Source organism: Geotrypetes seraphini, chromosome 8, assembly GCF_902459505.1.
Source record: "Geotrypetes seraphini chromosome 8, aGeoSer1.1, whole genome shotgun sequence".
NCBI lineage: Eukaryota > Metazoa > Chordata > Amphibia > Gymnophiona > Dermophiidae > Geotrypetes > Geotrypetes seraphini.
In genome coordinates this window covers 69,135,992-69,162,852 of record NC_047091.1, presented here as the reverse complement: position 1 = coordinate 69,162,852, position 26,861 = coordinate 69,135,992, and the positions used below count along the sequence as shown (strand labels likewise).

Sequence of the window (26,861 nt, the reverse complement as noted above, 5' to 3'; positions counted from 1 at the left end):
AAACTAGGGGAATGGGTGACGAGATGGCAGATGAAGTTCAACATTGAGAAATGTAAAGTATTACACGTGGGAAGCAGAAACCCGAGGTATAGCTATATGATGGGAGGGATGTTATTGAATGAGAGTACCCAAGAAAGGGACTTGGGGGTAATGGTGGACATGACAATGAAGCCAACGGCACAGTGCGCAGCGGCCGCTAAGAGAGCGAATAGAATGCTAGGTATAATCAAGAAGGGTATTACTACCAGAATGAAAGAAGATATCCTGCTGTTGAATCGGGCGATGGTGTGTCCATATCTGGAGTACTGCGTCCAATATTGGTCGCCATACCTTAAGAAGGATATGGCATTACTTGAGAGGGTTCAGAGGAGAGCAACACGTCTGATAAAAGGTATGGAAAACCTTTCATATGCTGAGAGATTGGAGAAACTGGGACTCTTTTCCCTGGAGAAGAGGAGACTTAGAGGGGATATGATAGAGACTTACAAGATCATGAAGGGCATAGAGAGAGTAGAGAGGGACAGATTCTTCAACTTTTGAAAAATAAAAGAACAAGGGGGCATTCGGAAAAGTTAAAAGGGGACAGATTCAAAATGAATGCTAGGAAGTTCTTCTTTACCCAATGTGTGGTGGACACCTGGAATGCGCTTCCAGAGGACGTAATAGGGCAGAGTATGGTACTGGAGTTCAAGAAAGGATTGGACAATTTCCTGCTGGAAAAGGGGATAGAGGGGTATAGATAGAGGATTACTTCACAGGTCCTGGACCTGTTGGGCCAGCGTGTAAGCGGACTGCTGGGCACGATGGACCTCAGGTCTGACCCAGCGGAGGCATTGCTTATGTTTTTATAAAATGGCCTTCATTACAGATTGTTTATCAATGTTCAGATTTTTATGGAACAATTATTACCCCCCACTTTCTTGCCTACAGCAGGAACTTTGATGTAATCACCAGCCCACTAGGTTTTAAGCTTGCTATGTTCTGTGGTAGTGAGGTGAGTCTCTTGGAGCATGGCTGTGGAAGCCCAGTTCCTAAGAAGAGTATGTAAAATCTTCTTCCTTTTAATTGGAGAGGATGTATCTACCACATTCCAAGTATAAATGTTCAGACTCATAAAATAACTACATCAGTGACAAAGGATCCCAAGCAGAATCGTGACCTAAACCAGAGATGTTGTCCAAGCCACCAGCACCCCCAAGAGGCCAAGCATATTGGAGGTGAGGTGGGTCTCTCTTTATAAGACACGTCATCACAATAAGAATAATCAGCATATGACCTCCCACCTCTTCCAAAGCCTAGAATTCCCCTTACAGACAAAACAGAAGAGTCGCAAATATATATCACCTTCCACACCTACCCGAGGCATCATTCAAACCATCCTATGCCCACAATCCCATCCCCTGTACCTCCCATACAATACCCCCACCTTTCCTGAAACATCACATATTAACCCACCCCCCACTATGCAATTAGACTTCTCCTTGCTTTCATACAAGAACTCCCCCCCTGGCCTCCCCCACAAAAAGAAAAAATTATAACAATGACATAAGACCCCAGCACCAGTGGCATAATAAATCCAGTGTCTCATTGAGGTGAGAAAAATTAAATTTCACTGGAGACGGCAGCAGAATGATAGCAACCTAGAAGTTCTTCAAATTTCAAGTTTATTTTTAATTTGATATACCGCCTATCTGGTAGTCAAGGCAGTGTACATGCATATAAATTTAAAAGCAAATAAAAAAAGGATAAAAACTAATTATAACAAATACTGACAATGTACAAAGACGTGGCCCAAGAGGAAGGGAAGAGAAACTGGTTACAGTAATTTCCTATTAAAAGCAAAGGGTATGACACAGTGGGATGAGGGAATGTGTCTGGGCATAAAGTTTTGATTGATGGAATTATGTGGTAAAGGCATCTTTATACAGAAATGTATTAAGATTGGATTTAAAGTTTGTCAAGTTGTCTTCTTTCCTAAGGTAATAGGGGACGGTGTTCCAAAGGCTGGGAGCTGTAATTTGAGAAAATTGTTTTCCAAGTTGTGTCCTAGAATATATGACGAATCGGAGGGACTGAAAGAAGATTTTGTTTGGCCGAACAAAGTGATTTTGAAGGGGAATAAAGTATGAGTAGTGTACGTTTTGATTGTGTACATTCTGATCGTGCTTTGAAAGTAAGTACAGTATAACCTTGGTTTGCGAGCATAATTCGTTCCTGAAGCACGCTTGTAATCCAAAGCACTCATATATCAAAGCGAATTTCCCCATAGGAAATAATGGAAACTAGGATGATTCGTTCCATAACCCAAAAACTTTAATACAAAATACTATTCAGTACATACTTGTATTGCAAGACCTCATTAATTTAGAACAGTCACTACACTCCCGCAGCATCAGAGAGAGAACCATCGGCTCAGTTGTGATGACGTGACGCGTGTACTCGTATTGCAAGACTTTGCTCGTTTAGAACAGTCATTACACTCTTGCAGTGTCAGCGAGAGAAGAACCTTCGGCTCAGTTGCGATAATGTGATGTGTGTATACTCTATGTACTTATATTACAAGACATTGCTTGTATATCAAGGTAAAATTTAATAAAATGTTTTGCTTGTCTTGCAAAACACTTGCAAGCCAAGTTACTTGCAATCCAAGGTTTTACTGTATAAGGATTTTGTATGTTATTCGATGGGTGAAGCAAAGCCAATGGGGGGTTTGAAATAGAGGTGTGACATGACCAAATTTGTTTTTCTTGTAGATGATTTTGATGGCGATATTTTGGATTAATTGGAGTCTTCTTATCTCCTTATTAGTAATCCCTTGGTGTAGGGAATTACAATAGTCAAGATGAGATATCACTAAAGAATGAGGATATTCAGTGAATGGGGGTTCAAGAAGAGTGGCAATAGAGCGGATCGTTTTTAATTTGAAAAATATTTCCTGACGACTGTACTTATTTGCTGGTGGAAAGAAAGTTTGTTGTCTGTAAGGCTCTGAGAAGTTTGACTGTATTATATAATTTGATCGGTGTTGATTTATATGGATTGGGATTGCTTGAGTTTCTTGTTCATTAGAACAGTGGCAAGGGCACAACCAAGCTACAAAATAAATAAATATACATATGCACATATATTTAAGTTTATTTAAATATATAACTCTAACAAACCACCAGTTATGCTGTGTTATCTTTCCAAAAATTTCACTATACCATAAATCACAAAAGCTGGATAAGGGAAAAGGCCTCAGAAGCCACGAGGTGCACTAACATCAGGGCTATGGGTGAGAGCTGAATATGGCTCTTGGCTTTCCCCACACTTAATCATCAGCCAGAAAAACCCTTGTTATACTACAGCGATTGTACTATGTGTAAACAGATAAATTAAAATTGACCAATGCAAGGCAAAAGGACTGAACTTATCTTTGTGTTATATTGTGGTATCAGTGCAGTCCATTGCTGTTGCCATGGTCCCATGTATTAAAGAGCTGAACGCTGAAGCTGAAATAACCAAATGTTGACACTGTGCTGAAATAGCCGATGATGGACAACATTTCACGATAGAATCATCGTTTCATCAGGGCTCTAAAAAACAAAAAATGCAATCAAATTCATCCTATCGCTGCTTACACCACACTCGAATAAACAAACATACCTGAATAAGCAGGAAAATTGCCTGTCCTGCATTCCGTTCTAGAGTGAAAATTGCTTTTATAAAAACAGCTGACAGCTTATGACGATCTTGATGCGCTGTGATTGGCTGGAGCTGCAACATTGCTAAATAGCATTTAAAGACACAGAAAAAGTGTCTCATTGCTGAATGAGCACAAACTCTTCGCTGATTGTCCAGCACTTCTTGTTGTAAACCGCCTCGAACTTTCATGGCTTTGGCGGTACATAAGATACATAAGCAATGCTTCTGCCGGGTCAGACCTGAGGTCCATCGTGCCCAGCAGTCCGCTCACGCGGCGGCCCAACAGGTCCAGGACCTGCATAATAATCCTCTATCTATACCCCTCTATCCCCTTTTCCAACAGGAAATTGTCCAATCCTTTCTTAAACCCCAGTACCGTACTCTGCCCTATTACATCCTCTGGAAGCGCATTCCAAGTCTCCACCACCCGCTGAGTAAAGAAAAACTTCCTAGCATTTGTTCTGAATCTATCCCCTTCTAATTTTTCCGAATGCCCTCTTGTTCTTTTATGTTTTGAAAGTTTGAAGAATCTGTCTCTCTCCACTCTCTCTATGCCCCTCATGATCTTGTAGGTCTCTATCATGTCTCCTCTGAGTCTCCGCTTTTCCAGGGAGAAGAGCTCCAGCTTCTCCAGTCTTTCTGTGTATGAAAGGTTTTCCATGCCCTTAATCATTCGTGTCGCTCTCCTCTGGACCCTCTCAAGTATTGCCATATCCTTCTTAAGGTGCGGTGACCAATACTGAACACAGTACTCCAGGTGCGGGCGCACCATTGCCCGATACAACGGCAGGATGGCTTCTTTTGTTCTGGTCGTAATACCATTTTTAATAATACCCAACATTCTGTTTGCCTTCTTCGCGGCTGCTGCGCATTGCGCCGTTGACTTCATAGTTGTATCCACCAGTACACCCAAATCTCTTTCAAGGTTACTTCCCTCTAATACTAATCCCCCCATTTGGTAGCTGAACATCGGGTTCTTTCTCCCTATATGCATGACCTTGCATTTCCCTACATTGAATTTCATCTGCCATTTATTCGCCCACTCCTCCAGTTTGCTTAGGTCCCTTTGTAGGTCCTCACACTCTTCCGTAGTTCTGACCCTTCTACAGAGTTTAGTGTCATCCGCAAATTTTATAACTTCACATTTCGTCCCCGTTTCCAGGTCATAAGAATAAAATTATTATTATTATTATTATTAATGTACTAGAAACAGTAAAACTGAAACAGATAGAATAGTGTCAAGAACAAAAGTCAGTAAAAATGAATCCAATCAATGGATGTGTTTAAACCTGCAGGTTGTACTGTGTGTAGTTTGTGAATCCACAATTGTTCCATCCTCAGGAGCAGAAGCTTCCTGTTCCCTCCTCATATATTCTGCAATATGTGGTCAATGATGAAATATTTAAGATCACTGAACTGGTGAGACTGTTAGACACAGTGTTGCACCATAGGTGCTTCCATTATTCATCTGTTGATGGCACTGCGATGCTTATTCACTCTTATATGTGAAAGAGGCCTGTATGTCACACTAATGTAAATTACATTTTCCCATTCCCTCTTTCCAGTTTGACCCACGGTGCCTCTTCCTTACTTTGTAGATCCTGCAATTTTGTTGCTTTAACATATAATGCCACTCCTCCTCCTGTTCTTCCTATTCTCTCTTTTTTGAACAGATTATAGCTGGTATAACTATATCCCAGTCATAGTTCTCTGTGAATCACATCTCTCGGATCGCCACTAAATCCAACTGAGTCTGCTATCACTGCCTCTAGATCCAGACTTTTGTTTCCTATACTTCAAGCATTAGTATATACCAGCGATGGCGAACCTATGGCACGCGTGCCAGCTGTGGCACGCGTGCCAGCTGTGGCACGCGAAGGCCTTGCAGCTGGCACGCGGGAAGGTCCGCAATTAAGATATGTGGCGCGGCGGGAGGCGAGTGTGCCGGTGTCTGCTTTGCAGCTCACCTGGCAACAGGGCTGGACTGGCCATTGGGAGGACCGGGCATTGTCCCGGTGGGCCGCGGCCCATCCTCCTGTGCTGGCTGCAGTCCTGTGAGTGGATGTTTAGCCTGCCTGTCTTCCCCTTAGTATCCTATGAGCCAGGCAGTGTGTGAGGGGGAAGTGGGGGCTGCTCAACCTAAAATGCCCGGGCCTATTTTTTGTCCCAGTCCGGCCCTGCCTGGCAATGTGTTCCTCGCGGCTGCCTGAACCTCAGCGGGGCTGTGAGAAGCAAAGTCTCACTCCCCGCCTCCGCCTCTGAACCCGCCCAGGTACTCGCCTACAGCACCGAGTGTTCTTCTGTCACGCCCTCCCACCCTGGCGGGAGACTTGAGGAGAACAGGAGACGCAATCTGCATTCTACATCATTTATTATTAGGTAAACTTCTACTTTGCCCTACCTGTGCTGCCTAAGTTTAATTGGACCAATAATACTAATGTTAATTATAAACTTACCTGGGCTCCTTTTTAAAAACCTATTAAATTATCTGGCTATTTGTCTAGGTGTCCAGGTTAGGGTTGCACAAGTCCGGTTTTCACCCGGACAGTATATTTTTTGACCAAAACAGATGTCTACAATTAGTAAAATTCCCCAATCACATATTTTTTTATGGGGACGGATTTGTATACAGCACTTCATTAGATTTTTTTATTATACAAATTTTATCTTTTTGTAGGCTTGAAGTCTTGAACAAAGAAAATGAGTACAGCAAAAAAAGCAAAAACAGATAGTTGAAGACCATTCCAAGAGGCCTAGACAGAGACATATGGAGTGATTGAACGCAGTGGGGAAAGCATTGTGTATTATGTGTAATGAAAGTGTTGTGTCTCGCACATCAAGTGTCAAACGTCACTTTGAGACCAACCATAACAGTGTTGCTGAACTTGGTTTAGCTCAAAGAAAAGAGTTCCTTGTAGGAAAATTAAAGAAATATCACTCCCAGTCTCTTAGTTTTAGCAACTATCTTTCAAAAACTAATCATCTTACAGTTGCCAGCTTTCAAATTTCACTGTGCATGGCAAAAACATGGTAAGCCCCTCTCTGATGGAGATTTTATCAAAAAGGCAATTTTGGCTGGGAGTAATTCACTCTTCCATGATTTCCAAAACAAGGATAAAATTGTGCAGCGCATCTCTGAGATGCCGCTAAGCAGAAATACTGCAAAAGATAGGGTTCTGCGAATGGCTGCTGATGTTAGTCAACAGCTTACTTGCGACTTACAAAAAGCACCCTTCTACTCCATGTGCTTGGATGAAAGTACAGATATTACTAACCATGCAAGACTAGCGCTCATTTTGCGTTATGCTACTGGTGACATCATGAGAGAAAAGCTGGTAAAACTGCTGTCTTTGCCTGGAAGAACACAAGGGATAGATATCCACAATGCTGTGATGGAGGCTTTTTCATCACTAGACATAAGTCCAGAAAAAGTGGTTTCAGTTACTAGCGATGGAGCACCTAGCATGCTGGGGACAACATCAGGATTCATTCATTTCTTTGCTAAGGAAGCAAAACATCCACTGATTCAATTTCACTGCATAATACATCAAGAGGCTCTCTGCACCAAAGAAAGCAGCAAAAAACTTGACGATGTCCTCAAAGATGTAACAAAAATGGTGAACTTCATCATGGCGCGTGCTCTTAATTTTTGACAATTTCAAGCCCTTCTTGATGAGGTTCAGGCACAATATAACACTTTACTGATGTACAATAATGTCCGGTGGCTGAGCAGAGGACAAGTGTTAGAGAGATTTGTGGCCTGCTTGGAAGAAGTTAGGCTATTTATGAACGAAAAGGGGGAAGACTATCCTCAACTCACCAACATGGCCTGGCTTACCATCCTCATGTTCTTTATAGATTTTACTAACCACTTTAATGTACTAAACAAAAAATTACAAGGCATGGGAAAAACAGCAGAAAGCATGTTTAGTGACATCAAAGCTTTTGAGAGAAAATTGCATGTTTTTGAAAAAGACCTTGAGAGTGGACAGCTAAAATATTTTCCCAACCTAAAAATACATTTGGATAATTCTACAACATTTGTGGACAGTCATAAAAAACACCAGAAAATCCACAAAGCATATTCCACCATTGTAGCCGAAGCAAAGGAGAATTTTAGTAAAAGATTTTCTCAGTTCCGTAAGATGGAGACAACCCTTTCATTTATAACTTCCCCAGAAAAGTCCACATTTGAAGATCTTGATCTTTCCTGCTTACAGTGGTTGGATATTCAAAATTTGGAAATGGAGCTACTGGAATTTCAAGAAAGCTCTATCTGGAAAAGTAAATTCAATGACTTGCGTGCGGCTCTTGAACGTATTGAGTGTGAAAGGGTGACAAATGAAATCACTGCTAGCAGTTCTGAAAATGAAATCCTAAAAGCGTGGCATTCTCTGCCAGACAATTTTAAGTCCATGAAAGCACTTGGGATTGCTCTTCTTACTTTGTTTGGGTCATCCTATGCTTGTGAGCAGCTGTTTTCGGCTTTGAATCATCTAAAATCTGATGCTAGAAACAGATTAACGGATGACATGAGTGCTGCATGTGTTGCTCTGAAATTAACGCACTATGAGCCAAGGATTGACAAGTTATCAGCATGCATGCAACAACAAAAATCACATTAATTTTTTTCAGAGCATGCCCAATGCATATGTTTACATGAAGCAGTGTTTTCAGTTTGCAGTTAAGACACTTTCTAAGTTATTTAAATATTATTTAAAGATGTTATTTAAAAAAGGGACTTTACATGGCCCTGTTGTATTCCAATCTGGAATCTAATATAATAAAATGGTAGATGCGCATGCGCACTAAAAAAAACGTGTTCCCTGAGATGTCCCGAAAATACGAGTGCGCATGCGCGCCTACAACGTCACCACAGCCTGCTCTCCGTCTCCACCTCGCGCCGCTGCAGGCCCCACACTCGCAACTCACACATCCGCTGCAGCCTAGCAACTCCGACCACAACCTTCCACCCTCAACCGCCTATGCCGGCTCAGGCTGGCGCGTTAAGGAGTCGGAATGCAGACCCGGAAGAGCGAAGGAAGCCTCACACTGAGCAACTGTATTTACACTGTGCAACGAGCCTCTGCCACGGTCCCGGGTTCCTCTCAGCCTACCCTTCTCGCGGTCTGGCCGGCTACCTTAGTCCTTTGCCGCCGCCGCCACCCCCTTTCCCTTCCCTACCCGCGGTCGACAAAACTCTTGCCTCCATTAGCCGCCGCAGCACTGTAAACACGCTGCTTCGCGGCCTCTACTGCCTTCATTTGCTCTTCCGTTTCTCTGATGACATCATCAGGGACATGGAAGAGCAAATCGGGGCAGTAGAGGCCGCGAAGCAACGTGTTTACAGTGCTGCAGCGGCTGCTGGAGGCAAGAGGTTTGTCGACCGCGGGAAAGGAAGGGGGGTGGCGGCGGTGGCAAGGGACTAGGGGAGCTGGCCAGACCGCGAGAAGAGAAAATCGCGTGGGCCACGAAGAGACAGGGAGGAACTGGGAAGAAGGAAGAGGGAAAGGGGCCTGCTTTGGGGTAAGGGTGTGCTTGGAGGCACACAGCTTTGCTTGGGGGGGAGACAGAAGGGGGGCCACGGAGAGACAGGGAGGAACTGGAGCTGGAGAGGGAAAGGGGCCTGCTTTGGGGAAGGGCTGTGCTTGAAGGCAGACAGCTTTGCTTGGGGGGGGAGACAGAATGAGGGGCCACGGAGACACAGTCAGGGAGGAATTGGAGGGGTAGAGGGAAAGGGGTCTGCTTTGGGGGGGAGGGGTGTGCTGGGAGGCAGACAGCTTTGCTTGGGAGGGGAGACAGAAGGGGGACCACGGAGACACTGTCAGGGAGGAATTGGCAGGGTAGAGGGAAAGGGAGCTGCTTCGGGGGGGGGGGGAGGGGTGTGCTGAGAGGCAGATCATTTTGCTTAGGGGGGGAAGACAGAAGGGGGGCTACGGAGAGACAGGGAGGAACTGGAGGGGGAGAGGGAAAGGGGGCTGCTTTCTAGCACCCGTTAATGTAACGGGCTTAAAGACTAGTTTCCAATAAAACGGTTGGTTTAATTGAAAGCTCTTTTGTTTTCTTTACATCATATTATTAGAAATGTAATGATTTAACTATTTTCTAATTTGATTGTAAATTTTACAAAAAAACATGTATAGACTCTTTGGGAATACACACCGAGTCTTGACACAGTTAACAGTTTTAAGAAGTTTATCTTTTTTTTTACTCAGGATACATTTGACATGTTATGTGAATAATACATTTAAAATATATTGTGTAACTGAATCAAATTCTTCCTAAATTCATTAAATTGAATGAAATCATTAAAACATTATAAATTGCCAATAAATTGAAATGAAAACCAAAGGATTGTGAATCAAATTGATTCTCTGACAATACAAAGATTCCAACCTTTAAAAATGATGTTACATAGTTCAGGCAACTTTATAAAGAGTTTTTAGATACTAAAATCTTGTTATTAAGGTTTAATTGACGTGCTGGCACTTTGAGGAAATTCTTTGGTTTTGTGCGGCAGTTTGGGCACTCGGGCTCAAAAAGGTTAGCCATCACTGGTATACACTGTACTACTTTACAGACATTGCCCCTTTTTCCCATTTGTGTAGAGATATTTAGTGATTCACTTACTTGAGGGCTTATACTTACCTGGTGGCTTGGTCACCCAGCCCCAATGATTCTAATTTAAAAGCCCTCTTCAATAGGTTAGCCAGGGCTGCTGAAGACACTTTTTTCCCTTCTTTGATAGATTCACACAATCCCTGCTTAGCAGTCCTTGAAAAATCATCCTATGGTGCAGGAAGCTGAAATGCTCTCTGACACCATCCGTGCAACTACACATTCATCTCCAGGATGAGAGTTTCATTGCCTTGGCCTTTAATCTTGACAGGAGGCTTGACTAGAATACCACCTGCGCACATAACTGCTTCACCTTTTCTCCCAGAGCCATGAAGTCACTTTTGATATATTCAATGGAGCACCTAACAATATCGTTAGCACCAACATGAATGAGCAGCATTAGATAATAGTCATTAGGCTTGATGAGTCTCAGGACACTCTGCATAACATCTTGAATTTTGGCACCAGGCAGATAGCACACTTCCTGGGACATCACGTCTGGTCTGCAGATAGACGCCTCTGTACCCCTCAGCAGGGAATCACCATCCACCATTACCTTACGCCTCCTAGTGGTCAAGGATCCAGCAACTTTGGGGATTTCGAGCTGTTTCTTCCTCTCCCAGGGGTGCTCTCATCTCTACCATTTCCAGGGCTGTATATTAGTTCTTCAGTTCAAGGGCAGGTGAAGTCACAGTTTCAATCCTGCAGGGTCTGGTAATCTTGAATCCAACTGTCCTTCCTCTGCTGGAAATTTTTGATGCCTCATGAAGCATTTCATCGATATACCTGTCATTCTCACTGGTTCTGTGGTTATCTCCACTGTTCCAATGCTAATATTCCAAAGCACCTGTTACCTGGATAAGTTTCACTCCAACAGCCAATAAGCAATTTTCAGTGGCATTATCCAAATAATTACAGATCAACCCAGTAGTCTGGAGCAGAGCAAGAAAATATCTGTTAGTGGTGATATTTAGCTCTGAATAACTATCCAATTTAGGACATAATAATAGTTGTCTAGGTAGTTGGTTGCACTGGAAATCACTATTATCCAGATAATGATTGTGGTCTGTGGAATATCCCAAAATTGGTTAATGCTGAATATCCAGGAATATAATTAAATCCCACAGCTGGTGTTTAATCAAGATACTGATTGTAGAGTTTAAATTGTGACCCTCTACTGTCCAGTTGTGCCATTTTACAGGATTATTCTGAGAAGAATGATATTGGAATGATCACAGTTGTTGAATTTAATTATCAAACTTTCAAGTGGGTGGTGTAGGGTTGGGTGCAAGGCTGAAGCTCTTTTAAGGTACCTGATACCCTTGCAGCAGCCTTGCCCTTAATGCTTCCAAATAGCTGGAGGGATTTTAATTGTACTGGCTGCTAAAGTCACTCTGACTATCCTTGTTTTGAGGCAAAGCCACAGGGGGTGCGGAGGGCCCCCCCAACCCCCCCAGTGCATGTGGGACCCCCAACTGCCTGAAAATAGGCTCTGCACAAAGAAAAGATTAAATCGGGAGAAAAAAAACACTTGTAAGATTTAACCTCTACCGGTCTGGAGAGTGCTAAAGAAAGTAAATTAGCAGGTAAGAACCTAATTTCTCCTTTTCCCCCAACAGGGTGGGGAAGTAAGGAGAGATGTTGATGGGGTGGAGGCCGGAGGTTCACAATCACCATTACCCCCACCTATGCTTCCAGAGCCTTCCAGCCCAGAGAAGGGTGTTAAGCCATGGCAGAACAGTGAGATTTTAGAAGACAGCAATACAGGAGAGGTATCCAATGTGCTTCCTGAACCAGGAGACAAGATGGAAAAATGGGGTTTGTATCCAAAAACAATTGCTATTTCCCAATGAGAGCTAAAAGGAAGAGAGACTGAAGAGAGATCTTGCAGAGGCAAAATTCCTGATAAGTGTCAAATGAGAAAGAATAAGCAGAGCGATTAAGAACATAAGAGTTGCCATACTGGAATAGTCCGAAAGGTTCATCAAACCCAGTATCAGGATTCCAACAGTGGCCAGTCCAGGTCACAAGCACCTACTGCTTATCTTAGAAATAAGCAATGGATTTTCCCAAGTCCTTATTAATAATGACTTATGGACTTTTCTTTTAGGAAATTATCCAAATCTTTTAAAAACCCTGCTAAACTAACTGCTTTCACCACATTCTCTGGCAATGAATTCCAGAGTTTAATTACACACTGAGTGAAGAAATATTTTCTCCAGTTTGTTTTAAATTTACTAAATAGGATGAGGATTCCTGATGAGAGTCAGGTGGAAAGGGATCAGGAAGAGGCTTCACAGGGAGAGGATCATTGAACATAAGAACATAAGAAGTTGCCCCTGCTGAGTCAGACCAGAGGTCCATCTTGCTCAGCGGTCCGCTCCCGCGGCGGCCCATCAGGCCTAGTGCCTGAACAGTGATCCCTGATTAATTTTATAACTTACCTCTAATCCCATCCCTATAATCTACCTCTACTCTTATCTGTATGAGCAGTGGGGTAGGTATCAAAGAGCAGAGGCTCTAATGCTCAAAATATTTCCGTAAAAGTAAGACTGGTTGTAGCCAGTCTAGCTTGCAAGTTGTTTCAGCCTCCAATGCATGAAAAGATTCTTGGTGGCTTTTACCAATGGTGGTATCAGCTACCGAGAACCTTATGCAAGTGCATTACAAGGAGCTCATTAAAATGAGCACTCCATGTAATGCAGAGCATGGAATGCCAACCTTTCAGCATGCAAAATTTTCCAGCAAGTCAGGAGGGTGATTTCAGGCAGGAGCAGTTTCTTGAATTTAAAATTCTGCAAGAGTGGCCATAGGTACAGAACACACGCACACAAAACAAACAAACACAACAGCTGCATCCTCCCAAACAAAAAAGACTGCCAAATTTCTGCCATAGCAAAAAGAGGCTTTGGCTGCAGCTGGGAAGTTGTTTTTTTTTTCTCTAGCTGCTTCTTGCCTCTTGTTCGGAGATCCAGCGATCACAGCCTTGCAATTCTACTGAGCCTGTCCACAAGAGCTGTGCCCACCACAGTCCTCCCTGTTTTACTACCAATAACAAAAACAGCATGAATATAATTTGCATGCTGTTTGTGTTATTGCTTTGTCACCCCCAGTGTTTTCTGGGTAGTGCCAGGACTTCTGTGATCTGCCCCAGCGGCAGGTAAGGAAAGGCCCAGACAATACCATTCCAAATCTTTTCCTTTGCTCTCTCTCTTTCCTCAGAGAATGTCTCAATGGTCCTGGAGGAGGAGGAGAATCTGGATATGCTTTTTGACTGTTCAGAACAGGCAGAAGATGCTCAATCTGGCCCACTCTCACACCAAGAGCTGGCTCTCTTCGATCCCTGTTTTACCCAAGGTGAGATTTCTTGGGTGCTCCAAAATTAATATACAGGCTTTGTTTCATATGACACCGATGCCCTTAAATGTCAATACAATGGATTAGGAGCATAGAAGAGAGTGAGCCTGGCAAAGTGCTGCTGATTATCTCCTCTGACTGCCACAGCATTATCCTGTTAGTTCCAAAAGGGTCTGGGGGAGGAGACTGGGTAGAGCTGGTACATAAATGGGTGCCAACCATATTTAGTGCTGGTGCCTGCATACCTAACTGAGCAGTTAAGACTCAAAAACATTCCTATCTTTGCTTGCAATGAGGACCACCTATTGTCTCAGTTCTTACATTCTGATAATTGCTGCAATGCTGACACCCAGAGGAGAAGTGGGAGTGAAGAAAGGTGTCCATCTTTCTCTGCCTGGGATCCATTCACTCCTAGCTGCACTACTGCAGTCAATGTTAACAAAATTTGGAAACATGCAACACATGATAGGGTCCCTGCCCATAAAATCTTATGCTGAATATAATAGCTTTATTCTTTGATTACTGTCCATAAACACACCTACTGCCGATATATAATGATGTAACCTCTAATTCAAATTTGAAGATGTATATTAAACTTTTATGCTGTAACTTCAAAATGTACTTCCCGGGTGGTTTATTAGTGTACCAACAGAATTCTCACACTGCATTCTACATCAACTCTTGTTGAAATTGATGTGCTGCACTCGTCACTGATCAGCTTTTTTAGTTTAGTATAGAGCTTCATATAAAACTTCATATGCATACAATAATTTCAATCTTTTTGTCAACTATATTTGATTATTTCAAACTTTTTATCACTTTGCAAAGTTATGTGGCACTTATCTGAGTGCTGTCTGATTGTCAGCCGGGGACTAATTCTTCCAACATGTTTTGCCTATATCAAGGATGTCCCCTGTAACAAAAATCGATAGTCAATATCCTAATAACATCTAAGATAAACCACACTTGATCAAGCTTCACTAAACATTTCTTCTTGCTACCTAAATGTGTTGCTCCATTAATTCCCCAGTAGTATAGAGCTTTATTGACAACAACACACACTGATACTCCAGACCTCTTTAAAGGAATACTCCCTTGTATATGTACAAAAAAATAAGCGCAAAAAATAAATATAAAAAATGAATGTAGAAAATAAACAGAAATACTTCTTTAGAAAAGAGTTGACCATTCAATTTCCAGATTCAAACCATTTGGAGTCACTGTATTTAGTTGGTAGATCCAACGCTGTTGTTTATGGTTTAATATACGTTCATAATTTCCTCCCTCCCACCCTTCAATAGCCTGATGAATGACATGCCACCTGATATCGCTTACTTGATGTTGTTCTTGCCAATGTTGTACCAAGGGCGTATGTTGGTTATGTGTAGTGATTCTTGACTTATGTTCCTTTAAACAAATATATAATGGTCTACTACTGTACCCAAAATATATTAAATCGCATGGACATTTTATTACATATACCATATTCTTGCTTTTACATGTAGTATCTGTATATGATGTAATCTTTATCTTTCTGTGGTACCACCCTATCAGAACCCTCCATGGTATACTCATACCATTGACAATTCCCACAATGGGTATGCATGGCTTAGTGTCACTCTTCCATGTAATTATATCTGTGTTTGAGCATTTCTCCTATATTTTTACCCCTTGTAAATGTTATTATTGAGGGTTCTTCAAAAGTATCTGATATTAGACGCAAAACGTTCCAATGTTTGGAGATATATTGGAGAAAGGGAGGACACAAACCATTCTATCAAAGATATTGAAACATGCTATCTGCTTCTTCCCTCCGTGTTTTATCTTGAATCAATAAATCCCTTTGGGCAAACTTGGCCCTCAAGTATGCTCTCCTAATTGATGTTTTTGGGTAACTCCTCTGTAAGAACCTGTCCTGTAACATCTTAGATTCTTCCTTAAATGATTGCATGGTAGTAAATATATGTCTCAGTATCAAAAATTGGCTTATTGGTAAATTAAACTTAAGCTTGTACAGATAAAAACTATTATATTTTAACAGTGTTTCTTTCATCAGATTTTCAGTACAGTGTGTAATCAACCTGGACCCTTGTTTAATTATTGCTACATCCAAAAATTCTATTTTGTGAAAATCATAAGACATATCCCCTCTTCTACAAAGCCGCACAGCAACAGCCCCAAAGCCCTTTAAATCTCTATGGGCTTCGGGGCCATTACCGTGCAGCTTTGTAGAAGAGGGGGATAGTAAACTGAAGATGTTGATTGTCTGTATTCAACCACCTCCCAAATTCAATAAGTTGTTGTTTTGATCCTCTCCAAATGATTAGTATATCATCCAAGTACCTTTTCTATAGTACTATCTAGGCAAAGTATTGTGATGGATACACAAAAGTGGTTTCAAAATGTTCCACATACAATGTTGTCATCGATAGAGCCAGTGTAGCTCCTATAGCCTCCCCCTAGAGTTGTTTATAAAAAGTTCCTGAGAACCAGAAATAATTTTCTCTTATAACTAGATTAGCTAATGATTGTAAAAATTCCGTAGGAAATCTTCCTGGGGATTCTCTTCTTTCTAAAGTGTGGGTGATAATCTTCAGGGCTCCATCTTGTGGAATCTTGGTATAAAGTGAGACCACATCCACCTTTGCCAACCAAATAGGTTCTCTAATTTTCCCCAGTTCTTCCAAAATTTTTAATAAATGGGAAGTAGAGAATGATGCGGGGGAAAAAATTGTCCCTGTCCCCGCAAGCTCGGTCCTTGTCCATGCCCCATCCCCACAAACCATCTGATCCCATCCGCACTAACCTTGAATAGTTATGATTTTATACTGAAGTTATTTTATTAAAGTATAAAAAGAAACAATATTCTGTACAATTGTAATTTTATAAATCACAAATAATACAGAGCAAGGATCAACAAAACCCGTCTCCCCTCTCCGCCCCCTCACAAATATCCCCTCCACTATTGAAAAAACTGAAGTTAAATTGGTACTAAAGAATGCTACATAGAAAAATCAATCACACGTGGCAGGAATTGTGTTAGGGGAGTGCAACTAGGGCAACTACACCCTGTTCATAGAGAGCCCTAAGCCATCTGGAAGCTAAAGATGCACATCCTGACCTTTGCAATCCCAGATATGGCTAATACCAGCATTAGCAGGATACATATTTCAAATCCGATATATTCTAATCACAAAATAGAAAATGTTTTTCTACCTTTTTGTTGTCTGGTCATTTTATTCTTCACATCACATTGGGTTCAGGCTCTGGTTTCTGTTTCCATCTGTCTACTCTTAACTCATTTGCCAGGGTCTCCTGAGCATTTGACATGTCTTCTTTCTCCATGCTCACCATTCATCTTCCATCTCTGTGTATGTTTTTTCCCCATGTTCAGCAAGCATCTCCCTTCTCTGTCTCCTATACTTCCCTAATATTTCCCCTGTGCCCATCTCCTTGCCTTCATCATCAACATTATTCTGTGTCCCTATGTCATCTTTGTCCAGCATCAATCCTCTGTGTTCCTATGCCCCCTCCCAAGTCCAACATCTCTCTAATTCGTTCCTCTTCTCCCTCATGTCTAGCCATCTTCTGTGTTCATATACCCTCCTGTGTCTGGCATTGCCCTACTGACTGTATCCATTTACCACCCCCATAAAGCGTTCCCCTTTATGTCCCTGTTCCTATGCTCCCATCCATGCCCATATCTCCCCTTTTACTCCTTTACACCAAAGTGTCTCTCACCCTCTCTTTTTTCTCTCCCTCCACCATGTAAAATATTTCACTCCATTCATCCCCTTGGTTCAGCATTTATTTCTCTTCCCTCTTCTCCTCCATGCAGGTCCAGTACTTCTCTCCCTTCTCTCAACACTCCCCAAAGATCTAGCACCTCTCTCCGTTCCCTCTAGCTCCAGCTCTGAGCCATGAATCTAGTACCTCTCCCTTCCTTCCAACTCCCAGATTTAGGTCTAGCACCTCTATTTTCCCTTCAACTCCAGTCCCTCCTCCACATCAGTACTTCTATCCCTTCCCTCCAGCCCCAACCCCTCTCCCCCCATTGATCCAACACCTCTTTTCCCCAGCCCAAATCCAGCACCATCCTTCAGCTCCAGCTCTGAAGACAGCAGCACCCACCCTCCCCCATTGATAGCATTAGGCAATATCCCCCACCACGGGTCATCATCTCCTTCCCATCTCACCTCGCGCCTACTACCCTTCCAAGCCAACCAAGCCATTCCGAAAAATCTTGAGAAGCCTGCTCTGATCCCTTCCTTTAGCCGAAGAGCCCCTCCTTGATGTGTCTTCCAGTTTTGCAAAACTGGAAATTACATCAAGGAGGGACTTGGCAGAAGGAAGGCTTCAGAACAGGCTTCTCAAGATTTATCATCATTGGCTCGGCTGGCTCCTTCAGGTAAAACTGCCACCATGCTGAAAAATCTTCAGAGGCCTGCTCCAGGCTTTCCTTCAGCCGACGAGTCTCTCCTTGATGTAACTTCTGGTTTCGTCAGCTAAAGGAAGGTCTTGGTGCAGGACAGAGAGGGAAAATGCTTGAGTACCTGATTGTAAAAACCGCTTAGATAACCTTGATAGGCGGTATATAAAATCCTAATAGGTCACGTGACGCTATGCGCCGATAGAGACACACTCTCTCTCGGTTCCGGGACCCCATTCCTCCACACGCGGCTGTAACTAGCCGAACCGGCACAAAAACAACATTTTTCGGCGGCGGAACAGCGCGGGCACGTATGGAGAAATACGTGACTCGTTCCCAAGAGTCAGCTCGAAAAAAACCCGCTGCTTCAGACCGCCCCTCCTCGAAGCCTCGGGACCCGAAAATGGCGGCTGCCATAGGTACGGCTGTGTCTGAATTCACAGACACTGCATTGGCTGACTTAAAGGACGCTATTGCTCAGGTGCTGGGACCACATATTGACACTCTCACCTCTCATATTTCCAAACTTGAACATTTATTGACTGAGACTGCAACTAGAACTACTGAATTAGAACAACGGGTCTCCAATGCTGAAGACACTGTTAACTCACATGAAATGGACATTGCGGCCTTGCAAGAAACAGTGCAACAGCAGGCGGACAAGCTTGATGATCTTGAAAATCGGTCTCGCCGCAGCAATTTGCGTTTCTTGGGCGTCCCTGAGACTATTCCAGATGCTCGTTTGCTTAAGGAACTGGAGGACTGGCTCGAGCTGGAATTTCCTGATACTTTGACCTCAGGCTCGCTCTGTTTGGAAAGGGCTCATCGCCTGGGTGTGAGGTCTGGCCGCGACGCTAGACCCCGTGTGGTGATTGCCAAATTCTTAAATTACAGACACAAGCAGGACATTCTTCGTCACTACAGGCTTTTGAAAGAGCCCCTGAAATTGAGGGACTCTGTAATCCGTCTCAGTCAAGATTATTCCATGGCACTCACTACTCGACGCAAAGCTTTCTACCCCCTTTGTTCTAGGCTGATGGAACTTCATCATCGGTTCTTATTTGTATACCCAGCCTTACTGAAGATTCAACATAATGGCACATGGCACTCTTTTGCGGTGGCCACAGAGGCACAAGATTTCATCAACGTACACCTTGGTTCTTCTAAGGACCCTCCTTGACAGTGCTACCCTTAGCTAGGGTCCGGTGCTCAGTTTGATTGCTGTTTATATTTCTCCTGTATTGCTAATCTATATTGCTGTTGGAGTTCGAGTTCAATATATTTCATGATTATATTGTTCGGAGGATTGGGGTCCCGTGAGGTGTCTTCACGGACCTCCTTCATATTCCTTCGGGGATATGTTTTTTGAGTTTTCTGGGACCTGGGATGGGGGTTGGGGGGTGGGTAGGGAACAGTCCTTTGCTTCATTATTTTGGTTACTGGGATTAATGTGGTTTCCACTGTATTTTTGGTTTTTCTCACCTGCTGTACAAGTTGGGTATTATATGACATGCACTTGGGTGGGGCTGGGCACCCGGGTGTGGACTTTACTAATACTGTGTTGTTTGCACTGTTTGTTTGACCATCCTGGGTGACAGCACACTTCGCATTCTTTCTTGGAATGTTTCTGGTATTACATCGCCGGTGAAGCGTTCCAAGTTATTGAGACAGTTAAAACACCATAAAGCTGATTTGGCCTGCCTTCAAGAAACTAAATTGACCGATGAGGAACACAAGAAGCTGCAGAGGGGTTGGGTGGGCTCCGTGTTTTATGCGTCCTCTGGGGGGAAGCGGGCTGGGGTCTGTTTGCTGGTTTGTAAGGGGTTGAAGTGTGCTGTTACTATATGTCACCAGGATCCGCAGGGTCGTAACTTACTCCTGCACGTTTCACTACAAGGTTCAGACTTTAGACTCTTGATAACATATGGGCCTAATTCCTATTCTCAGACTTACTTTGATTCTTTGACTACTTTAGGTCTATTGGATACTTCTTATCTCTTGATAGTGGCGGGAGACATGAATCAAGTAATGGACGCTTCGCTTGATCGTTCTGCTCCGGCGGCTTCCCCATCAGGTACATTGACTAAGGGCATTCCTTTGTTGTGCAGATCTCTGGGCCTGATTGACCCCTGGCGACTCCTGCACCCTTTTGAGAGAGATTACACACATCAGTCTCGGGCACACGGGTCTTTTTCTCGGATAGATTACCTCTTGATTCCTGAATCATTATTTGCCAGTATTACAGAGGCTACTATAGGGCCTTTGGAAATTTCGGACCACTGTCCTCTGTGGATTGATGTGATCTGGGGTTCTCCCCCTATGGGGTCTTCCCGATGGCGGTTTCCTTCCTACTTACACACTGACCCTGACTTTTTGAAGTACCTGCAGACTTGTTGGGAAGATTTTCTTCTCACTAATGGTCAACACCAATCTACCCCTGATCTTTTTTGGGACACGGCAAAAGTGGTTCTTCGAGGGGCAATTATATCTTACGTATCAGCCCGCCGTAAACGGATATCGCAAGGTATTCTACGTTTGGAGAAACAGTATTCCCGTATAAAACATAAGTTTTTACAACACCCCACTCGGGCCCTTCGGGAAGAGCTGCATTCCACTCAGGTGGAACTTAATGCATTGCTGCATGATCGGATTAAACGCTCCCTTTTTTATAGAAAATATAGGCTCTATCGTTTTGGAAATAGAACGGGTAAATTGTTAGCTCACTTGACCAAACATTGGCAAGACGATCGTTATATCTCTCGCATACGGGCGCCTAACGCTTCCTATCATACTAAGCCGGCGGATATTGCCGATGCGTTTTTCCACCATTTTTCTAACTTTTATGCTTCTCCTGGCCCCTATACTGGTCCCGACATCATCGATTACTTAGAGGATGCTGGTATGCCTAAATTCACTGCCTTGCAGAAGTCAGCTTTAAATCGACCTATTCAGGGCACGGAGATCCTGAAGGCGATTAAAAACTTGCGATCTTGCACGGCTCCGGGCCCTGATGGGTTTACCACTGAGTTCTATAAAATGTTATCTTTACAGGTATGTGAACCTCTTCTGGGCTACTATATGGTGGCATTGGAGAAGGGTTCTTTTCCCATCCATGCCAACCAAGCCACTATCACTCTGATCCCCAAACCGGGTAAATCTAGAGATGAGGTAGAGTCTTATCGTCCCATTTCTCTTATCAATGTAGATTTAAAAATATTAGCCCGTTTGCTGGCCAACCGTCTAACTCCATTGTTACCTACAGTTATTGCTACGGCGCAGGTCGGGTTTGTTCAGGGAAGGCATTCGGTAGTGAATGTTCGGAGGGTATTGTTGGCGGCGTCCAAAGCTCAAGCTACATCTACTTTGGGCATTTTGGCGAGTTTGGATGCCGCCAAAGCGTTTGACCAGGTTAATTGGCATTACCTTTTTCAGGTCCTGGATTATGTGGGGATAGAGGGCTGGTTTTGGTCTTCTTTGCAAGCGTTGTATTGTGCCCCGACCGCTTCCATACTAGTAAATGGCTGCCTCACTCGTCCTTTTTCGGTAGGACGAGGGACGCGTCAGGGCTGCCCATTATCCCCCTTACTTTTTCTCCTCTATTTAGAGCCCTTGCTTCGCACTATTCAACAAGATGATGTATTAGTAGGGTTACCGGAAGGTTCATCTCAACTCCGTGTGTTAGCTTTTGCTGACGATTTGTTGCTTACTTTAGCTCAACCTTATAGGTCATTACCGCGTGCGTTAGAGATTTTGGACGAGTTCCATCTTTTTTCTGGCCTCACCCTAAATACTCAAAAATCCCTGGTGCTCCCCCTGCAACTTACTGTCCGAGACTCATGGCCGGGAGTTTTTCCTTTGGTATGGGCCTCCTCTTCTATTCGATACCTCGGTGTCCTGATACCTAGGGATCTGTCCACACTATACACTATTAATATTCTCCCATTGCTGTCGAGGACTGATCAATATTTGAAGGCTTGGCGTCATTATCCATTGACATTGATGGGTAGGATAGCCCTATATAACATGATGATCATTCCTCGATGGCTCTATCTTTTTCAAACGTTGCCTCTTTTTCTTCAGCACACCCATTTTCGGGCACACCGACGTTCCTTGCTTTTATTTCTATGGGGTGGTAAACGATCCCGCATTTCTTTTCATGCATTATCTCTTCCTCTTACACAGGGAGGCTTAGGGTTATTGCACATTGGTCGCCTTAATGTAGCCTGTCAACTTCGTCATGTGCATGATTGGTTTTGTGAGACTAATTGCTTTTCTGCTACCCAGCCAGAATGTTTAGCTTTTGCTCCATATCATTTTAGCTATCTGATTCATGTACGCTGTCTGCCTCCTAGAGAACTTCACTATGGGGATTTTTTGCTTTTCCCCATTCGAAAAGCATGGAAATATCTTTGTACTCAATTAGCTCTCAGACCCGATGTGACTCCTTGTCTCCCGATTGCTGGTAATGGGGATTTTCTTCCTGGTATGGGACTGGAGTCACATCCTCGATGGGTTGGAAAGGGTCTTTATTATTTATACCATGTATTACACACTGATGGTTCTATCCGGCCCTTTCAGCAGTTATGTGAATCTTCTGCCTTTGGTGCTGGTGACTGGTTCCCTTACATTCAACTACACCACTATGTCCATTCCCTTCCTGGATCTGCGCTGACTGAGACTGTGCAAGAGCAACTTTCAGAAGCTCTGTGTCTTACTGCACAATTGCCTATCCCCCTAAGATTTTATCATCGTACTCTGCAAGACCTGGCTGGTGAATTGGACTATGCTGCACTAGCTGTTAAATGGACTCAGGACTTACATATTTCTATTTCTGCTGATATGCTAAAGCGGAGTGTTGCCTTGGGACCGAAATACTTGGTGTCTGTAGCTGAAAGAGAACGTTACTACAAATTCCTGATCCGGACATATTTTGCTCCAATTAGAGCCTATCGTGCTCGTCTTTGCACTACTGATCAATGTCCTAAGTGTGGAACGCCTAGAGCATCTCTGGGTCATATGTTCTGGCTTTGTCCGGGTATACGGGCTTTTTGGACACGTGTATGTCACCACCTTGCATCTTTTTGGAATTGCACTTGGACTCCTACTGACACTTTCCTCTTCACACTGAAGCTGTCCTTGCACCCGGTCCGTCCGGGTATGGCAGCATTTGCTCGGAAAGCTGTAGTTCTGGGCATCAAGACAATTCTACAATGCTGGTTGTCCTCTAACACTCCGACTGTATCCCATTGGAGGACTCAATTGATTCAGTTGGCAGGATTTGAACGCTTGGCTATCTCTAATATGGACACCAAAGCAGGTTCCTCTTACATTACCTGCTGGTTGCCATTTTGTTCTACGTTACAACCCGCTGTACGTAGCAGGTTACTTAATTAATTCTTTGAAAGTTAGCTGAGGCATTGACTGTTCCCATGGGTGGGTGGGAGGGGGGTAGGGGGGGTGGGCATGAGAGATGATTGTTCCTGTGCACTGTTTCTAATATGTTTGTTTCCTTGCTGTGTTCAAAAATTAATAAACAGATTTAAACATAAAATCCTAATAAACTTGAAACTTGCTTATCAAGACTTTTCTGCGTGACACGGTGGCTCAATTGGGTAAGGTAGGCATGAGGGGAACTGGGGAGTAGATGCTGAGCCGAGGTTATGTTGCTGCGCTGACCCTGGTGCAATTTTTTGCCACAGGAACAAAATCGTCTACCGCTCTAGAGGGGCGGTAGAAGACCTTGTTCCCGTTCCCGCTGTAAATTGGCTACATTGTTTCCCATTTTTGCGGGCTAACCATGGGTTGTTTCAGTTCGCCACCGGAATCCTTCACCATGTCATTTTCTAATGGGAAGTATCTTTTAAATAGGAAGAAATTTTAGTTACCTGTATTCCTTTAAAGAGAGCCAGAGTGTCAAGAGTGTTGTAAATAAAGTTCTATATAAAGCTGCCAAAGACATCGCAGCCATCTTTAGTAGAAAGAAAACTACTGGGGAATGAATCGGAGCAACATAATTAGGTAACAAGAAGAAGAAATGTATAGTGAAGCCTCATCAAGATGTTAGGATATTTAATATCGATTTTTGTTACAGGGGTCATCCTTGATACAGCCGATATAGGCAAAACATGTTGTAAGAATGTCCCCAGCTGACATTCAGACAGCACTCAGATAAAGTGCCACATAACTTTTCAAAGTGATCAAAAGTTTGAAATAATCAAATATATTGATAAAAAGATTGAAATTATTGTATGCATAAGAAGTTTTATATGAAGCACTATATTAAACTAAAAAAGTTGATCAATGATGAATGCAGCACATCAATTTCAACAAGAGCTGATATAGAATGCAATGCAAGATTTTCTATTGGTACATTAATAAACCACCCGGGAAGCACATTCTGAAGTTACAGCCTAAAAGTTTATACATCTTCAAATTTGTAATTAGAGGTTACATCATTATATATCACCCATAAAATCTTACTGACATTTATGTGAACTGCAATTGTTCTTTTTCCTGTTGTAATTTTCAAGTTTATTATGGTTTGATATGCTGTTTACCAATCCTAAGCAATTTACAAAAAAACATTATTTAAAAATTAGGCTAAAATAGACCCTTTAGGCTAGGGTTACCAGATGTCCAGGTTTCCCTGGACATGTGCTCTTTCTGAGGGCTCCGTCAGGTGTCCAGGCAGCTTTTTCAATTTGCTTCTTTAGTCTGTTTTTGTCATTTTAGGGGACACAGCAGCAGCATGAAAAAGATATCATCCCAGTCGGGGTCAGCATTGTATTCCGGAACTCTTTCCTCTTCCGGCAACCTTCACATCTGGCCCTTTCCCTTCCACCTGCACCAACACCCCCTTCCCCATGGCCCTCTTTGGAGAGACTGCAGCAATGTCAATTAAGACATGCTTATGGCGTTGGGGCTTTCCCTCTGCAAGTCCCATCTAGTTTTGTTTCAACTTTCTGTTTCTGAATAGGCGGGACTCTCAGAGGGAAGACCTCAACGCCAACAGCTTTATCTTTAATTGCCGCTGCTGCTGAGTCGCCTAAGAGGGCTGTGGGGAAGGGGAAGGGGGTGCAGATTGAAGGGAGAGGGCCAGATACAGAACTCGTGGTTGAGGAGGGAGAAGAATAGAGAGGGGCAGGAAAGAAAAGATGTTATACCATGCTGGGCCGGGGTGGAGGGAGGGTGGAAAGATGCTGCCAATATTTTTTTCGTCAGATGTAGCTGTAGTTCACCTCCTTCTTGTACAGAAGGTATGTTATTTTGGTTTCCCACTGCATCTTTGCATGTATTACTAATTTATTTACCCCCCAGCTCCATTTGTTTCAATTCAGGATTCATTTCTAACATTTCTTTTGGATTTATCATTGAAATACTCAAATTTGTTGATTCTTGGTGATTTCAATATTTGTTTTGATAAACCTCAACAATTCTTTGATTTTCGTGTCTTCTCTCTTATAGAAGAATTAGGTTAATCTCAACATGTTTCTACAGCGACTCATGCAGCAGTTCACATTCTTGACCTCGTTCTTACACAATTCTCAGATTCAAGGACAATCACGCCTCCTGTTATTTCTTTAGTTCCATGGTCAGATTACTCACTTATACAGTTTTCTCTCTCTCAATCTATTTCTTGTATTAGTGATTCCTCAGGTTCTATTCTTAAGCGTGATTTTCATTTTTACAATTCTACTTCATTGTCCCTGCTATTTACTAAATTTCCTACTGATTTCTTATCACTTTCTCTGGAATCACAGGCACAATCATGGAATCATTCTCTAGAATCAGTGATAGCGGAAAAGATACCTCTCAAGAGATTCTATTTGAATTTGTGGGAAAAAAAACATGGTTTAATATAATTGTCGATTTTCTTTTGGATACTGTTTGGGACCTTCCTGATTGGCCGCTGTGGGATATTTGCTCTCTCTTTGCCTTTCCTGTTACTTACTGTAATTTTCCTTGTTACCGTTATTGTTTGGGGGGGGAGGGGAGTTGTATAGGGGGCTTTACAATTGTATTTTGAACAAATACTATATCTTTTGCTGTATTTATTCTTTTATCTTTCTGTTCAATAAAAATTGTTTTCACACAATATAGATTGTTGATCCTTTAAATGGCATCTACGAGTGTTGGCACGTAAATGGCGTAGGTCTCGAACTGCATTCGATCTTCAGAATTTCCAGTTATATTCTCATTATCGTGCTCTCTTAAAAGCTGTTAGATGCTCAGATTAAGTGTGCTTCCAATCATCCTAAGAAGCTGTTTTGCGATTTTGAACAAATTATTTAATCCTAAATCTTCTCTCTTCTGATTCTACTTTATCAGCTCAAAATTTAGCAGATTATTTTACAACAAAAATCTCACCATTGAGAGGAATTTTCCCTTGTTCACCACCATTTCAGTCTTCGAGGAAAGATGATAGTTCAATATCTGAGAATTTCTTGTTTGACATTTCATCTACCTGGTCAAAATTTATACTCCCTTCTCTTGCTACCTTAGAACAGACACTGAATTTGATGAAGATGACGACCTGCTTATTTGACCTCTCCCTTCATCATGGATCCTTGAACATAAGCATGGTTTGTCTCCATTGCTATTAAATATGATTATCAATAGTTTGCAATAGTTTGCAATAGTTTCACCAGAATGGAAAAAAGTTGTTTATCCTATTCTGAAAAATCCTACATTAGTCTCGTCACAAGTTTCTAATTTTCAGCCAGTCTCTAATCTTCCTTTTGTTTCTAAGGTTCTAGAAAATATTGTATTTTCT

The 26,861-nt window shown here is 42.7% G+C and overlaps 1 protein-coding gene across 8 annotated transcripts in view; it reads left to right on the top strand.

Moving 5' to 3' along the window:
* Positions 1 to 26,861, top strand: part of SNX15 (sorting nexin 15) — a 69,880-nt gene that overhangs the window by 29,151 nt on the left and 13,868 nt on the right. For 7 of the 8 annotated variants that reach the window (XM_033955492.1, XM_033955490.1, XM_033955491.1 and 4 more), the window contains 3 exons: positions 11,922 to 12,120; positions 13,525 to 13,659; positions 20,064 to 20,162. In XM_033955492.1, the coding sequence (XP_033811383.1) occupies positions 11,922 to 12,120; positions 13,525 to 13,659; positions 20,064 to 20,162 (433 nt within the window). The remainder of the gene's footprint in view (positions 1 to 11,921; positions 12,121 to 13,524; positions 13,660 to 20,063; positions 20,163 to 26,861) is intronic. The other variant, XM_033955493.1, reaches the window with a different exon arrangement.